The following is an 18,113-nucleotide window of genomic DNA, read 5'->3' on the forward strand; positions in this document are numbered from 1 at the left end:
GGGGTGGCGGAGCGTGGCCGGCGGGGCCGGGCCCAGCGCGGCAGGGCGGGGGCGGGGAGGAGAAGGAGGAGGAGGAGGAGAGAGACGGGGAAGGGAGCGCGGGGCAGCCGCGGGAGGAGGAGGAGGAGGAGTCGCCGCTGCCGCCGCCGCCGGATGCTGCGAGGAGGCGCCGCTGCCCCCCTGCGCTGCCGGCCGCTCACCTGAGCGAGCAAGAGGGAGGAGGAGGAGGAGGAGCCGGCGGCCGAGCTGCGCGGAGCCCAGCGGCGGCAAGGCGGGCGGGAGCGCGGAGGGTCGGCCGGGCGGGCGAGGCCATGGCGCCGGGCGCCTAGCGGGGCCGGCAAGCGCGGCAGGAGGCCCGCGTCCCGCCGTGTGCGCCCGGCTGCCGGCGGGGGCAGCCGGCGGCCTCCGCCGCGGCCTAGGAGAGCGGGCGGCCTTCCCCTCAGCGCGCCGGGCGCGGCGCCGCCGCGGCCCACAAGATGTCCACTCGGACGCCGCTGCCCACCGTCAACGAGCGGGACACGGAGAACGTGAGTGCCGCGCCGGGACTCCCTCCGCCGCGCCCTTTCCCCCGCCCGCCGCCCACCTCCGCCGCCGCCTCTCCACGGCACCTGGCGGCGGCCCGGCCTGTCCTGCCGCCCAGGCCAGGTGCCCGCGGGATGGGCGGGCCGCCGCCGTCCCCTCACCCGGCGGGCCGGGCGCTCCTCAGCGCCGGGCCGGCACCGCCGCCTGCCCGCGCCTCAGGCTCCTCCATGCGGCGCTGCCGGGGCGGGTCCGGCGCGCTGGGCTCCACGTCGCCCCAGCCCGCCCGCGGCCCCGGGCCTCCCGCGGGGTCGGCTGCCGCCCCGCACGGCGGCCGGGCTGCCCCTTCCACGCGTGGCCGGGCCGGGCTGCCCTTATATGTACGTGGCTGGAGCCGGTGGCACAGGAGCGGTTGGCTTCGCTTCGGTCCCCCGCCGGGGAGAGGCCTCCAGCCCCCGCGGGCGGCAGGCCGGGCTGCCCTGCCTTCGCGCGTCCCGGGCGCCGGGCTCCGCTGTGCCTGGGTCGGGGCACCCGCTCGTGGGCTTTCCAGCTGCCTGGCACTCGGCCCCGTCTCGCCGTCCGGGATTCAGCCGTAGTTGCTCTTTGTTTAGTTTGCACCTCGAAGACGGTCCGCGGCGTTGCTGTTGCTGTATTCCTTCCTCTGTTTTGCTTTGTGTTGCGTCTGAGAGCGGTTGTCGTCCTGTCCCTGGTACCTCCCGAGTTGATTGTTTGTATCTTCCTTTGTGCTCTGTTTAAACATCTTTGCACTCTTCCTCTGCTCCGCCCGGACTCGGTGGAGTAGAAGCACAGTGGTGTTCTGCGTCGTGGTGGTCTTCCCCCAGAAAATAACCCGTCTTGGTTACAGTAGAGGGTCTACCTGAGAAATCTGAAAATCCCGGACCATGTCTGGTCTTGACTATCAGTGGCGACTATTTAAATAGGCGGTAGTGTGGGAGGTGTGAAATTTTCATCTTGGGTGAGGGGACCGATGTTAAAAAACGTATGTTTGGAATACGTGCCAGATATTGTTAGTTGCCTTTGGGAAAGGTGGCAGAGGGTGCAGGAGGGAAAGAGGGGTCATACGAAATTTAAAGCATGCAATTGCATCCAACTTCTACTTGGGTGGAAAGCGGTCAGTAAGAAACGAAGGAAGATGTCCTGGTGGGTTGAAATGGATTGAAGATGATGCTTGTTTATATTGCATCAATCTATAGAGGTTCTTGCCAACGGTAGGAACTCATAATGTTTGTTACTGTACAAGCCAAAGCAGCAGTGTCTGCCGAATAGGTTACTGAATTATATGAAAAGTGACTGTGAGAAGAAAGTTTGGAAAACAAAGGAAACAGAAATGAGATAACAGTTAAAGAAGTGAAACTCCAGCTTGGTGTCTTATTATAATGAGCTTTCAGTATCAGTCACTCAATGGAAGTTTAATTGACATAGCAATATCAGCCTGGTTACTAGTTAAAGCTTAAAGCAAGTGAATGCGTTTGGTCTGTCCTTACTCTTCATGGACTGATGATTCCTGTCTTAGTGTCAGAATGAAAGCAAGTCCTTGAGATGAAAATGAAAGTTTAGATTTGATCATGAGTGTCCATTTCAAATGTACATAGGACTGTAGATGAGAGATAGATGACAGGAAGGCATAGGAAATATTTATGCATGTATCCAGTAACATAGTACGTAAGACTTGCAAAGTAATTTTACACAAGGCAAATGGAAACATCCTCAAACATCTTCCACTTCTATAGAATTAACTACTAACACTTTAATTGAAGTTTTCATTTAGAGAATATGCTACTTTTGAATGCTCTGTTTTGATACCTAGAGATGAGTAAGGATTATCTTTTTATTATTACTATTTCAGAGAGTGCATTGGATATCTAAAAAGCCAGGTTCATACAGGATATCAAAATACTGAAAATTGCACTTTTGCTCCTGAAAATCTTGGTATAAGTCTGTAAGCTAATGCTAATGAATATATATAATCATCCAGTCAGATAAACAGTAAAGAACCATGCAGTAATAAGTTCCCAAATCTGCACAAAGTAATTCTAGTGCTGTCATTAGTATGGCGTCTGCTGGGTTTTGGAGCACAGATCTCAAGGGGGTTGTCGCTTTTGCCCTCTGGGGAGAGCCTCTGGAGGCCCTCTTTGCTATACGTGGTCTCCTTTACGTAAGACCTTTTGCTGAAGTGGCAAACGTGGGATGGAGGAGGAGGTGGTCCCTTGCTGACTTCCCAAACAGCAGCATTCCTTGATGTAAAATGGACTCTCTAAGGGCAAGGTGAGACTCTTAATTTCCTTCTGCTCATAAACGCTAATGGACGGGGGGAGCATTTATGCGGATGGATCGTGGTGCACAAAGTTTAGCTAGTAAGCTCTGCGTAACTGAGGTGGTGAGAAGTTGTAACTAAAGGGAGAAGTTACTGGGAAGACTGAGGAGTTAGAGAGCAGTGTAAGTATGAGTGGGTTTGGCCTGGTAAATAAATTGATCTTTGTAATGCATGTTTCCAGTTCCCGAGTACGTATATTAGCGAAGCTCTCCCAAGTTCTGCAGCTAATGGTGATCTTCAGGAGAGCGCTCTTTTCTTCCGTCTCATACGCGTGGCCGTCTCAGCAATGTTGCTCCATTGTGTGGCTCTCAAGGGACAGACTGTGGCTCTGTATCCCGGAGAGAGCTGATTGATGGTTCTGAGTACAAACCTACGTACGCGTCCAGCTGTGCTTTGCACGTGGCGTGAGGTCGTTGCATGAAATCATGGTGAAATATCCTACCACCGCCACCCCCATCTCTTGGCAGCTGCTTGCAGTGCTCTTTAAAATAGAAAATAAATAAAATCTCAACATGTCCTTTTCTCAGTGAGTACGCAAGCATGTATTCTGTCATTTGAAAAAAAAATTATAATGATTTGATACAGCACCTATTATAAGAGTATACATTCCTTGAGGAATTATGGGAGTTTCTGGTGGGATGAGTGAAAAACGTGCATGTTTCGGTAATTCTTTGTGCCTTTTATGCCACGGTGCCCTTTGAAAACAGTAGAGAAGGGATAAGATCATTCAGCAGATTACTTGATAAGGTCTTATCAGAAAGCTGGAGTGAAAGGTTTGTCTGTTGTCAGCGATCCCTGTACAACAGGTGGAGGGAGAACAGTGGTTGTGAAACAGTCAGAATGTGTGTAACTGATAGGTCTGCCTTATAGAAATTCACACCTTTTTTTTTTTTTTTCTTTCTTTCCATTTTGCTATTCTTTAGGTCTCCCAGTGCTATGTTTAACTTTTCTAGCATATGTCCATAAATATTTTTCATTGAAAATGTTATTTCTCTTTCATGGAAACTACGTTTAAGGAAACAAGATATAATACAATTGTCAAACACTTATTCCAATTGAACGGTTTATTGGCAAGCTTGGGGGAATTAATGAGTGGAGACAGTATAGTAAAGATTATTTTCGTGTCTATTACTGGATTTATTTTTTTCAAGTGAGGGGTAAGAGTAGTATTCAAAATAATAATTTCCTGTGTTTTTATTTTGTACATGTAACTATTTACAGCTTCCTCTTGATACATTTTACGTAGGCTGTGGTAGGTAATGTTTCAGTGGGTTCAGACACTCGCAGTTGGGGTTAGTTTGGGTGAACTGAGCTTCCCATCTCTGCTAAGACTGGAGGAGGAGAAGGACAGGAATCAAAAGCTTTGAGCTAGAGTAGCTCTTTTGTTTTCATTGAGTTGGTATTAATTGAAGAAAGAGGGACTTTTATGTTTTTACCTTCATACTGCATTGTATTGTGTCATGTCATTGAATTGGGGAATGTTGTTCCTGAATTAAGGGAAAAGAAAAGAAATACATTGGTAATATATTCTCTTAAATGTTTTTGAAGAGTTCTGTATAAGAAAAGACTCATAAAGGTTCAACAGTCAGCTGTGTACTACTTGCGTTAGTAAAATTAATAGAAATGAGAGTGCTGTAGTTTGCCTTTTCTGACATAAGCAGCTCTTAGTCTAGCATAAGAATACATTTTTTTTTTCTATAGTAAGTGTAATTTAATCTTTTGAAGGTATTACTATTTACGTGTGTTGTAGCATCACCCATCTAGCTAAGTTTTAAGGTATTATTTTGCCTGGTGCTTTTCAGACACATGCAGGTTGGTTAATTCTGCGGCAGAGATTGTGCATGTTTACAGCAGAAGAAGGAACAAACAAGGCAGGAGTCCTGGACGATAGCACTGGCCGGAGTCAAGGAGCAATGTGGGAATTGTGGTTTGCCTTACCTAGCCAGTGCCATATGAGAATGATTAAGAGATGTCATGGCAGAGGGAATTTTAAGGAAGTATAATAGTGACCTATGATCATGTGATTTGCTTCATTATCATACAAATAATTATAATTTTGACACACACACCCATCTGCTGGCTAGCAAGGGAAGGGTGATGTCTCGGATGCCAGCTACAGTGGGTGTGGTTAAGGATGACTTCCTGATAGTGGAGGCAAGTAGACAGCTGCATTTTAAAAAGGGAAAAAAAAATGAACAGGGCAAGAGATAAGAGGATGGAATGGTCAGGCTGCAGTAATAATAATTATACCATGTTTAATTTCTTTCTGTGTTTTTTTTTTTCCTTCTTCTGGATTTGCTTTTGCACAATAAGAACACATGGTTTTGATTTGGATAGAGGGGGCGTGGGAGAAAGTATCTGACAAGAATTCTTTCGTTCAGTGCCTTAAGCAGAAGAATGGCCTAGTTTCCAAGCCTTATGGGTTCAAGAGGACAGCTGTATCTTTCTTATCCACAGGAGATGGGCTTTAGCAAAGTGGAGAATGCCTGTGTTTTTTTCCTTGTAAGATTATTTTCTTTGATCATAAATACACCATTAGGTCATATGGTTTTTTGAATGGTAAGAACGAGGTATGTTCTCCTAATCTTAATTTGAAGGTTTGTGTTTTCTCTGTGCATGCTTTTTTTTTTTTTTTTTTTTTAGTTTGGTTTGGTTCGGGTCTTGAGCAAGCTCCTATGTTGTGGGGAAAAACACATATTTAGCTAGAGCACTATGCACGGAGAGAGCAAGGTTCATTTTGTTATGAAGTGTGTTACCCATTTTGAAGTTAGCCTTTTGTGTGAATCAGAGAGTCATGGGACAGGTGATATAAACTTCAGTTTGATTTTCCTTCTGTAAAGAGAAATATTTTGGAACAAACAAGTGAATGATTCTATGAAAATGCAGCTTCGTGCTTCAGTGTTCTTTCTAGTCATCGTTAAAGAGTATATAGTGTTAAAGTCCAGAAAGAGTTAATGCAGCTTGGTTGTACTACTTGTTTCATTTCATACTTGGTAGGTAAACGTAAAGTTAGACTGTTTGCGGTTGTCATTCTGGAAACTGTACTTAGGTGGTCAGTGGAGTTAAACGCTGAACTGGAACAAGGAGATTATGCTCCGTGGAGCCTTGTTATCGGTGGGGTCTCTGCCATCATGATTTTTCTGATCACGTGGACTTACTGTTTATATTAATATAGATTTTTTAAATTTTCTAACTCTGCACTTAAAATGTTTTCATGATCAGTAAAGGCAGGATTTTTTTTTTCCCCTGTGGCACCTTCTTATGTTTGGAAATTAATGTTTCTACTATAAACGTGGTGAGTTTCTACCATCACAGTTGCTGTAGTTTAGCAGAGGGAGCTCCAGCTAACTTCTACTTGATATCAGTAGTTTAAATACAGAAAAAGTAGTAACTTCATTTTTTGGTTTAAGTGCAGATACAGTGATTTCTGTAAAATTACGTTCTCAATCAGTGATTTGTATTTGCACTTGCAGAGTTGTTTTCTTGGTCTCAGAATTTAGTATAGACCTAGCCTTAATATCTTACTGAGGTTTGAGAAAGAACTTAACATGCTGTATTCCAGTAGTGCAGATCCGTTGAGAAACTATCCTGTAAAAAAGAGAGATGATTTTACTGTTAATGTGGAGCTAGAAATCTGTGGTGCAACTAAATCCCTAAGATTTCTTACCAGTTGGTCTACTAACAACTGGAGAGTTTGAGCAAACTTTTCAAATGTCATGATATCAGAGAGAAAGCATTTTATTACTTCTGTTTAGATGTTATCTTTTAGTAGCTTTGACTTTTTTTTTTTTCCCCTCCTCTTTAAATTATTGTACGTTTATGCTCTGTGCTGCCCTCCAGGTTAAATGTACCACTTGTAAGTTGCTGCAGACAGTGACATGTTTCAGACTTCGCTTATTTGTGTTGTGGTCATGACACGATCTATTATTTTTTTTTGTTACTGGAAACAAAATGCTTGCTTTTTGTGGTTGTTTTTTTTTTTTTTAATCTTTCTGGAATTTCAGAATCACAAAAAAAATATTTTTTTTTATGACTTCGCAGTTTTTTCTGGGTCTTCATTCTCTACTGTTTATTTCCCTCTAGGTAGTGGTTGAATGTTTCTGAAAACAACTATGATAGCAGGAAAGTTCCACTGAAACATTCAGACTGTTCAGTGTAATCAATATAATGCAACTAAATCTGAATTTTAATAATAAGCTCTTTCTCCACATCAACTACCAAGTCTGTTTAATTGTTAACATTTTTCTACTTTTTTCACATTCTAAATTAACTTTTGCTTTGTGTGTTCTCTCTGCTCAGTGCTAAACTGAGCTTTAAATTGGGCCAGTTGTATTTCATCTAAGAAAGAAAATTCCTCTTTTTTTTTTTCTGTGAATAACTTAGTAAAATAGTAAAACCAAAAGACTGCTGAGGTCTCAAGTTTAAGGCTTCATAGCTGTATGTGATGAGGCAGCTTAGACAGTTTCGGTGAGCATCCTAATGAATCTAAGGTTAAAAAATCCAAGAGGATAAGACAGTCCTTGTTCTTAAGGCAAGTTTTCCTGTGTTTGTTTCATCTTTTTTTTTTTTTCCTAAGTAGTGACCAAACATGCTATAGCTATCATGGTAAAACAGTTAAAGGCAGAAGCATTGGAGAGTACTCTCTGTGCTTATCATAATGCTGCTCCTTCTTGAACTGAGACAGCAGTTGGGAAAAAAAGATTTGGTTGTTTGGAGTTGGTTTTTGTTTTTTCAGATGAGCGTTTTGTCAAGGATTTCTTTATGTATGCTTTCAAAGAAAACACCAACTTATGCTGGAAGACATATGTTCACTGCCATAGTAAGGTGTCTGCACAGTGGAACTCAGCTGGGCTACAATTAACCTTTAAAGCAATGAACCAGACGTGCTCATGGGGCAATGCCACGGCTTAGGCTGTAATAATTGATCAATAGGATGTTTTTATGTAAAACCCAAAAGGCCAGGTTTTCTGTGCATCTCTGTAGAATGGACGATCATTATGTTGTTCTGAAATTCTCCATCTCATCAGGACAGCTGATCGACAGTCACTTTACATCACTGTGGAAAGCAGGCTCTCTTCTGCTGGAACGAATGCATTGTCTGTGTGTTTTGAAGTTCTTGTTTTCTGTTTTTTTGTTGTATATGGATCCAGGAAAAATTGATTTTCCTTCTTCTGTCTTGCCATTCCTGTGCTTGTGGGGACACCTTAGGTGTAGGCTGTAGGTGTCCCAATGAGAAGTGGTCTGCACTCCATTTGTCTGGTTAGCATTCATGTGGCCTACGATCAAGATGACTTTTGTAAATACTCCTGCTGAGCTGTTCAAGATTTAAATACTTAGTACCAATGACTCCCAGCCCTTTGTGTGCAAGCTGTTTCAAGTTTGCAACGTTTTATAAAAATGTAAGACATGTTCTAGAAACCTACATTCATAATGCAGTAATATAAGGTGTTTTGAAAAAAAAAGGATTATTTTTCTTTAAGCTCACATTCTTCAAAATACTGGCAGTATATCAGAAAGAGGACTCTTGGTTACAGTAAGCTTTAGCCAGTTTCATTGTTTTAATTTCCAAGCTGTATGCCAAATCTAAAGAAGCACTTGCAAAAAAAAAAGGCAGTAAAACATTCTTTAAATTGTTCAGTTGTTTTGAATGCCCGATAAGTATAATACCCTGATATGTGTGTTCATAGTCTCAATGATTTCTCAGGTAAGGATTGATAAACATAGTTGAGTTATATTGAGGAGAGAATGAGACATGTTCATGACTTCAAATCAGTGTCTGCCTCGTTCACCATGACCCTAGTGGTGTGTTGGCAGTAAGTAGACTAATAACCCGTTTTACTTTTAAACACGTGGCCTGTAAAATTCACAAAAGTAGCAAAATAAGAGATGTTAATCAGAGCAGAGAATGATACCCAAACTTATTTATATTTTAGTTGATTCAACGTGAGGAGCTTTGTCCAGTTGTGTTGCAGAACTGTGTTTTAAACATACATAGTTGTGATATAGATAGCTTGAATAATAAGACAGAACTTTATTTCACCTCTGAGGAAAGCACTTGTGTAGTACATCAGTGTTCACATAGCTGAACATACTGAGTTACTGGATAGCCCATGGCAGTCTTTCGCAAGAGCAGATGATGATAATATTACTGGTGACAAAGTCTAATTGTTTTTGTACAATAAAGCAATAGTAGTGCATGATAACTTTTAAAATCTCGAGCAGAGACAAAATTAGGCAAGATTGTTGAGGAGAAGTGATATCTTTCATTAGACAGATGTGGTTAGAGAAAATAGATTAGATTAGGATAGATTTGGCTGCAACAGGGCTTGCTGTAAAGGCTTCTGCCCAAGGCTAACCTCGTGGTAAAACCTGTAGTGCTTCTGCTCCGCCGTGCTTCCGTAGGAGGACCCACGCCTTACTCATGGTGCAGTAAAACACGCACCTTCTTGTAAGTGGAGGTACAGCCTTAGTCACTGTGAGAGAGTGCTATTTTCAGCTCTCTTGGAAGCTTTCTTCCTGGCTTCCTCCTTTCCCCACTGTTGGTTCGTATCTTTTTCGTCTTAGCCTGATACTTAGGAAGAAAGTAAAGGAAAATTTAAGTATAACATCTTTTACTTTTCTCCAAGCAGCCTCCTTTTTCAGAGGGGAAAAGGCCATTTATTTGTAATCTTAATGTTAAAGGTTGCTATATAGACCCTTTTCTTATTTAATCCCTCAAATATTTGACCAATTTCATTTTAAACCTGATGATAGACTATCAGCCTGCTGTCACAGCACCTTTATCCTTATGTACTTCTCAATATCTATCTTTCTGAGATTCCATTTACCCATGTTCATTAAGTTGCTGGCCATTTAATCCCTGTGATTTCCTATCCTATCACATTCTTGCCCCCCCACCTTGTTTTCCCCTATACTTTGCTTACTAACATGCGTTTGTGCTTGAGCTTGCGTACTTGTTGCCAACTTCCTTATGCTTCTCGCTCTTTCTGGGACCTTTTCCAGTTTTGCTCATTTAATGACATAAGCAAAGCCAATACAAAGCTTTAGTAAAAGCTATGTAGTTGTAGCTCCTGTTTATCCTTCAAGTAATATCCTTTTGTATGAATCCCAAGGAGCATTTTAGTATGGGAATAATCTGAATTGTAAAGCTAAAGGGAGTGCAGAAATGCTTTGCTGTGGGAGGGTTTGGGGGCCGTTGTTTCCGTTTTGGGGATTCTTCTTGAAATTATTATCAAAAAGGATGGTTACAACTTTAAATACTCATCAGTTAGACTATATCTTCCTCACTGTGCGTTTCCTTCCCTCCCTCCTAGTAAAGTTACTGTTCTTGCTTCTTCCACAGAACAGCAGAGAGTAACAAAAGATTTATAATGATTAGTTAGAAAGGATGTACAATTTTATAATGTCATTTGTAGAGAGAGATTTTCTTTGTAAACTCAGCAGGTACGTGAGGAATTTAATGTGAGAGAATTGCAGAGTTAGGGAAATGAAGTGTTGGGCGTACTGCAGTACGTGTAACAGCAGTGTAAACTACTTGCTTGTGCTTAAACAGTAAATATCTGAAATTCCTTTTGAGAGTGCATGCTTGGCTTCAGTTGTAAGTAAGTATCTTTCTAATTCTTAGATGTTTCTGTCATTACTTAAAATAAGCAGAGGCATAGCTCAAAAATTCAGAGAATCTTGTGCATTAAGAAGAGTCTGATTATTTTTTTTTGCCATGGAAATTACCTTAGCCTGTTAAATGCTACGTTGAGCTCTTACAGAGGATATGGTTGTTTTCCACAAATGGATTACGTGTGTAATGTATTTACTCATATCTCTATTCCACATAATATTATCGATCGAAGGTAATAGAATTGTTTAAAGCATTTTGGTTTTTATTTAGTAATATTTTTTCGACAGCAATCAGATTTTCTTCCCCCTGCAATTATTGTAGTAATGACTGTCTAGCAGTGGTCAAAAAAAATCAGGAAAATGTCATTACTTGGTGAAAGACGAAAATAGTATTTTCTCCTTAAGATCAGACTCCAGAAGGAATAACAATTGTCTTTAAATACAATCAGCTATTAAAAATATTAATAATACTGTCTCTGAGTAGTCACTACCAGGTATACCTATGTATAACAGCTTTCCAAATTTGCTTTTCTTAATTTGATATTAAATGAACAAGGCTGCCTGCTTTTTAGAATTCATTCTTCCAGTGATGGACATAAGACGCACATGAACAAAGAAAATTTATGAAAGCACTTCACAGTGAAACTCTTGCTCCATCTACTGCATAGTCTAGAGAAATCTAATCTACAGAAAGTTGGTATGAGCAGTGAGGATTGATCTAATACAGATTCGGGAATTATTATTATTAGAGAAGATGTGCCTGCAGCAGTGTTCATAGTCAGGCTAAGGGAAATCTAATCTCTTAACCTGTGCAAAGCAAAGTAAACTGATAAAATAAAACCTGCATTTAAAAATCCTTTTTAAGAGAGCTATTCTTGCTTATCCAGTGGTTGCAGAAGTATGGCGCTCATATCAAAATAAAATTTGATGTTTTCTAAATACAAGATAAAATATTGATTATTATTGTTGTTATTATTACTTTGTGTGACCTTTTGTAAAACTTTGTGTTTTGGTATTGTATACAAACCTTTTCATCATTACTTGTTAAATACATTTCTTAATGGTGTGTAATATTCTGTTTAAATAGAGTAATTTTCAAAACGAGTGGTGTCAAGCCTTCTGGAGTAGCATAGAAGAGACAAACTAGACTCCTGTATCCATCTGTTTGTTTTTATTCCCTTCACATAATAATTACTAACCTGGAGAAGCTGAATTAAATATAGCACTTGGCTAATTACACTAAAGTTATTATGATAAAGTGAAATATTAATGGTGCATGAGCCATTTTCCTAATTTTGTCTTGATTTAATTGAAGATATTTCTACAGCTAGCTCAGTGGGTGACAAACAGAAAAAGAAGGAAGCAAACTAGAAGACTGTTCAAGTATATTAGCAGGTAGTACAGTTGTTATATATTGCAGTTAAGTTTACCTCCAGATGATTTTCAAGAAAGGGTAGAAAGCTGTGCCTGGTTTCAGGTCAGTTGTGAGTGGTAGGAAGATGGTAGAAAATGAATAGATTCTTTGTTAGCTGCTTGGTAAAATGACAAAGATGTTTAATGCAATAGCTCTATTTCCTGGGATTGGAAGGATTCTAGTTAGTTCGGTAAATTAAGGAACAAAATTACAGACGGAGTTTCCAATGAGCCTGTGATAATTTAGTGATCTCAATGTTGCGTAAAGGGATGTGTGGTTGTCTCATACAGTGCTGTGGCTTTCCTCATCTCTTATAAGGCAAGGAGCATCTTAGGACTGTGGGTGGGAGAGGGACACTTGGCAGCCTGATGGTGGAAGAGAGAACATAACGTTGCTGTCTGACCCATCCTAAGACTTGGAATAATTTAGTGATGTTCATTTGAAATCTGCAAAAGGATGACTCTAAGGTTTTGAGGACAGATTCCCAGTTGCTGGTAGGGAGATTGATAGTTGCTGTCACCTGCTGCCATTGTCCTCGGGTTCACATGACTTCTCTGCTTTCCTGACTTTCCCTTCTTTAAGACTGAATTAAATTAATTCCTGTTCTAATATGAGAAAGCATCTGATTAGGTAAGCCACCTCAGTTGAGGATTTCCAGACTTTAAGACACTTGGCTCTAATGTTATCCAAACTGTTTCCATGTCCAGCTCAGGACAGAATCAGGAGTTGTCACTACTAGTAGTGAGCTGGAGGTCACCATTGCTGCTACTGGTTATTTGCTGTACCTCACCATCTGGGAAAGTGGTCTCGAAATGCCTGCCTTTGACAGCTTGCAGGCTGGGGTACTGTCGAAAGACCTTAGCTGGGGATCTGGGATTCCTCACCCAGTGATTGTCAAGGACGGGAGAAAGTCATACTACTTTTTTTCTTTTGTACTTTTTTCTTATTCTTGGGTTGGCTGCTTGTTTTAATGACTGTATCATTTTGAATACATATTTGGTTTTGTTCAACCTTTTAATCATAGATTCTTTGGCTTGTATTCTTAAGCTTTACCCATGTATATATATGTACATAATTTCTTCCATGTTTTCTTATCTTTTTATTTTACTGGGCTGGGTAAATCCAGCATCTGTTGTTTTTTTGTTTTGTTTTGTTTTTGCATCCTGTGATGTTTTTTCTTTCACTTCCTTTGCTGACTTGTGCAACATGGACTATTTCATTTGCTGTGTTCATTCTTTTTCTTGTGCTTAGCTTTTACATCTCAGCTATGAACATAAATGGTTTCTCTTTTTGGTTTGAGTTCAGTACGTTGGCAGGTATCTGCAGTATATGTGTGATCATCAGTATTCATTATCTACTGTATAACTATATCTGCCTGTTTAAAGCATATAAAGAAATACATTTTCTAGCTGTACTACATACTTCGCAAAATCTTTGAGGAATGTTGCTGCTGTTTGCCTTCTTTTTTTCTTTTTTTTTTTTCAATTTAGCTTCATAATTGCATATATTTTTAAAGTGCTAAATTGTGTTAGTTTGCAATTTTAAATCGAAGCCCAAAGGTTAAAGTAGCTGATTGCTTGAGTTTAGAAATAAGGGGCTCTGAGGAAATTGTAGTCTGAGCTCTGTGTAGAGCGCACTCTTTGATCATAAGATATGAGCTGGTCCAAGGGGCATACAGTGTTTGGACAGCTTAAAGTTAAGCATAAATGTGTGTAAGGTTGGGAATATATTTGCCAAGTTGAAATGCGGTGTAGCATTATCCACATAAAGGTAAATAGTTACTACAGCCCTGCTGAGAACACTTTATTTGATCTTTAATTAACACTTACATGAAAAACAGGACAGAGAGCACTCCTCAGAAGACTGTCTTCATTTTGCTGTTTTTTTTTTTTTTTCTTTTCTTTGAGTTCACCATGCCCCACTACAGCTGCTGGCTTGGATACATCGTCGTAATCTTAATCTAGATGTAAAACATGGTTTACACTTTCAGAAGACTAACTAAGTTTAGTGATGTCCTTATAACTTTATCTGCAGCTCCTACTATCAGATCAGACTCTGCTAGACTGGTCTCAGTAGACAAAACCATTGTAACCGAATGCTGCTTAAGTGCAGGCTCATTGGTAGAAGTGTCCTACACCATCTAACGTGCTTCTTTCTCTTAGGAAGGCAGCTGATTCTCCTGTGCCCAAATATGCATTACTCCTCAGAAAATTAACCTTTGTATCAATGTTTATGAAAAAAATATGTCTGCAGAATGCTGAGTCTGATTAAATCCTGGCTTAAATATTAAAACTGCATCTTCTTGGCAGATGTGGTCCAGTAGGCACTCTGCACCTCAGTCCTCTGAGGCAAGACTTATTAATGACATCAGAAGGCCCTGCTGCAGAGAGATGGATGTGTGCATCAATTAGGATGTATTGCTATCAGGTTGGATATTTTAATTGATCATCTCATCACTCTTTAGAAGCAGGTGTTACTTCAGAAAGTTAGTAAGACGTTGAGGTAAAGCAGTTTCCAAAATAAGATGGTGATCTGTCTTAATAGATTCATCATTGGATCCTCTGAATTAATCCAGTAATGAGGATGTAAAGACTTTAGAAATACTGTCCAGCTTGCTAAAGGAGTAACTTAATTTTTTCCTTTATGTAGCAGAAATGTTAAGGGTGCTCTGCCCATGCATGTCACTCCTAAAGGGAAGCTCCTTAAGCTCTCGTGGTTTGCTCTTCTGTCTCACACAGCCAGTGCAGGTAAACAACACAGATAAGCAAGTCTACCTATTTGTTTGTGGAGGTTTTGTTTATTTGTTTTCCTCAGTTCTTCTGGTTTTCTACCTTGTTATGGAATGGGAATAAGTATCTCTCAGCTAAAGTTTCACTACTGCTATTGATTTGCCTCTGGATTATCAAGAAAAGTGGTGTGGTCAGTTTTCTTTTTCGTGTTGTTTCTGTCCTGATGGTGTGATTCCATGAGGGTTTAACATGGAGCCGCTGTGGCCCCATCTTCCCTGGGCCAGGTGTTCTCCTTTCTCCTTGGGTCTGCGCTGGTGCTTGAGAAACTGCCCGGAGGTGCACATACTCAGGGAGAGGTGCTGGGTTTCATCTGGCTTGGCCGCCCACCCCGCTGCACCAGTGGTAGTGCAGTTGTAAGTGGGTGCAGGCATGTAAGCAGTGTTGGGTCGGCATCAACAGCCATCATGCCACACGTGGACTCTTCCAGAATTGTTTTAGGTATGCAATGGGAAAGGAAAAAATTCCCATTTCATAACCTTTAAGAGAAAGAATGAGTTGGTACTCAGAGCGTGGTTCCAGTGAGCTGCGTGTATGTTTTCCCTCTGTAGAAGAAACATCAGCTGACCCAGAAGACTGGTTGTTTGATCATATCAGAGACACTTAGCTCTATAATCTGGACACTCTTTTGTGAGTAAACCTTGCCTCTTGCTGCCATTCTCCTCGTCTGGAGAAAAGCCTCAGGTTTCCAGATGGTAGTCTCCAAACTGTAGAAACAGCCTTTCCCCCTCAGTTTTGAAGTTCAATGTTAAAGCATTTTCCGTTTCTTATAGTCCTGCAAGCACTTGAGAAGCTCCATGTGCTTGACATGGTCTTGAACTGTAAGTTGTTTCATGTCTCTCTTCTCTTGCCTTTCATCAGGCCGGTTGAAAAATGACCTGGCTGCATCATTTATAAGTGCAATAAAAACTCCTGCCAGTTTCCTTTGCCAGAAGTTTCGCTTTCTGGGTGTGTTCCTGTTCTTGTTTGGTTGGTTCAATTAATGATCAACATTAGCATTTCGTTTTCTTTTTGTTCTGCTGAGAGTTTTTGAGAAAACTGGGTGCTGTGGCACTCTGCAGCTGCCGTAGCTGCCTGCGTCTCCGGGTGCTGGCAGGATGTCCTGGGTGAGCTGGGAACATGCTGGCGGGTTTGAAGATCTCATGAAATAAGTCAAGAAAGACTGGTGAGGTTAAACTGATCACCTCCTGAGGAAAGAGCAATGGCTGGCAAGAAATGTTGAAAGAACTCTGTGCGAAGGGCAGTGTTTAAATGCATCCAGGAGGCAGCAGGAATAGCGTTTCTCTTTCCTTCCCCTTCCCATAAGTGCGTTTTTTCAAAAAAGCAGGTTTGTGTTAGGTTTCATGGGCAAAGGATGTTAACGATTTTATTTTGACAAGATAGGAAGTGTTTTACTCTCTTACTTGGTAGGGCTGACTGTAGCTTCTAGTACTATACCACATGAAAAATAAAAAGAAGAAAATATAAGAGGATTTTAGGAAAAACCTTTTTTTTTCTTCTCCCCTCGGTTCCACCTGTGGTTCACTGCAGCAGGTTTTAACTGGCTTGTCTCAATTTTCACTGAGGCTACAGGGAGAGTTCAGTTTTGTCATAGCAATTAATGGAGGTGTTATAGGCTGACTGTCCTGAATTAGCCCTGAAAAATCTTGTTTGTGTGTTTGGGATGAGTCAGGAAGGAAAGTGCCAGGTTGAAATAACTGTGCCAATTCTGAGTGAAATGGAACAAAGGCAGGAAGGTTCTGTTCTTCTGCACCTGCACGCCTGGCCAGGCTGAGGGCTTCTGGCCCAGGGAGAGGAGGAAGCGTGTTAGCTGAGTTCAGGTTACATGACCTGATTTAATGCGATGAAGGTATTTGTTTTTCTGAAATGTTTTGACTGACTTATCAGGGGACCACTGATATTGGTTTTTTTTATCCTTTAAATGAAAAGTATCCGTGATTCCATGTGATAATGAACTCCACCTTTCCATATGACATTACTGCTGTTTAAAAGAAAAAAAAAATACAAAAAATGGAGCGCAAACTTACTATAACATGGACAGGATTTATGACAGGTGAGTGTCACCACATGAAAATTACAGGTATTTTGAAGAACTTTGTGTATGAATTTTTGAAACTTATGTTAGCTGTGTATGGCACTGCACTGTTAGATCACGGGCTCTGTTTTCTGTCCTAAATTGCTTAAAGTACAGAGCTGTAAACATTGCACCTTGTGTAGTTTGTGATGAGAAAAACAATTCTGTCTCGAAGGTGGCAAACTTATTTCTGATATGTCTCAGAGCTATGTTGAGCACTTAAAAAAAACAAACAAAAAACTCACCCAAACAAAACAAAAAACCCCACCAAAACAGTTCTAAGGGGCTTACATACCGTAGTAACAAGCACAGCATAAGATTTCCTCAATGCTCAGCCTAAGTTTACCTATCACCAGCGTATATGTATGCTTTTCAGAAAGGAATCTTTATTGTGTATTGACATTAAGGGATTGTATTTCGCCTTGCAATAGAAATGTTTTACTATTTGCTTCGAAGTTGTTTTTTTGAAATGCAGAATATTGCAATTGGGAAGGAAGGGAAAGATACAAAAAAAAAAAAGAGGGGGAGTTATTTTGTTCAGTATCTTTACTTGGTACTATATATTGAACTTATAGTTTAGATTGTTTAAAAAAGTTTTATATAAGGTGCTTTTCAGAGTTACAGCATCAATTGCTGAAATGTTTCTATATGCTTGACTGAGGCCGACTTCCTCCAAAATCATTAGTTTTTATTGCTGGTAGCTTCAAGCTTTTGCAAAAGTTCATGCCTGGAATTCCTACATATTTAGATCTGATATAAACAGAAAGATGTACATGCATGTGTTTGATTATCTTCTTTGTGCGCTTCTGGAAAGCCCATGTAGCAGGCTTGGGGTATGGGGACAAGTTAAAGACAAACATCAGAATTTTGTCTGATTCTCTTCTGTCTCTGCCATGCATTGACCTTAGTGTCTGATTTAAAATCTGGGTATGTTTTTTCCCTCGCTCTGTATGTGTGTTTGTTTCTTGGATTTTTCTGAGTCCTGCATATTAATCCTGTTTCAGTGGAGCAGGTTGATTGCTTTGGGTTTGTTTTTTTTAATAATAAAGTTGCTATCATGCATTCCCAATCTAGTATGCATTTAATTGCTGATAAAAAGTTACGAAAAGAATCATGTGTTCATACGTTCAGTCTTTTTACTTGACCCCTCCAAAGCACTTTTTCACGTCCGAGAGATGAAAAAATTAGAGTAGATAGCGCTCCATTAATGTTTTAATTACTATCAGAGGTGCTTTAGTAATTGTAGTATGATGTGTCAAGAATAAGCTGGGAGTTTGTGCAGATGTGAGGGTTACCTGGAAGGAGGAGTGAATCCCCTTCTTCTGGCACTAGCCAATGGATCAGGTACTACCAACTTGTTCACCATGCTTC

General features: G+C 41.0%; 1 protein-coding gene across 6 annotated transcripts in view; it reads left to right on the plus strand.

Annotated features, from left to right (window-relative positions):
• Nucleotides 1–476: 476 nt before the first annotated feature.
• MARK1 (microtubule affinity regulating kinase 1) overlaps nucleotides 477–18,113 on the plus strand; it is a 59,808-nt gene continuing 42,171 nt past the window's right edge. For all 6 annotated transcript variants that reach the window (XM_086631733.1, XM_086631737.1, XM_086631734.1 and 3 more), the window contains exon 1: nucleotides 477–527. In XM_086631733.1, coding sequence (XP_086487859.1) covers nucleotides 477–527 — 51 coding nt within the window. The remainder of the gene's footprint in view (nucleotides 528–18,113) is intronic.

The sequence above is a fragment of the Tauraco erythrolophus genome, chromosome 2 (assembly GCF_009769465.1).
Source record: "Tauraco erythrolophus isolate bTauEry1 chromosome 2, bTauEry1.pri, whole genome shotgun sequence".
Taxonomy (NCBI): Eukaryota; Metazoa; Chordata; class Aves; order Musophagiformes; family Musophagidae; genus Tauraco; species Tauraco erythrolophus.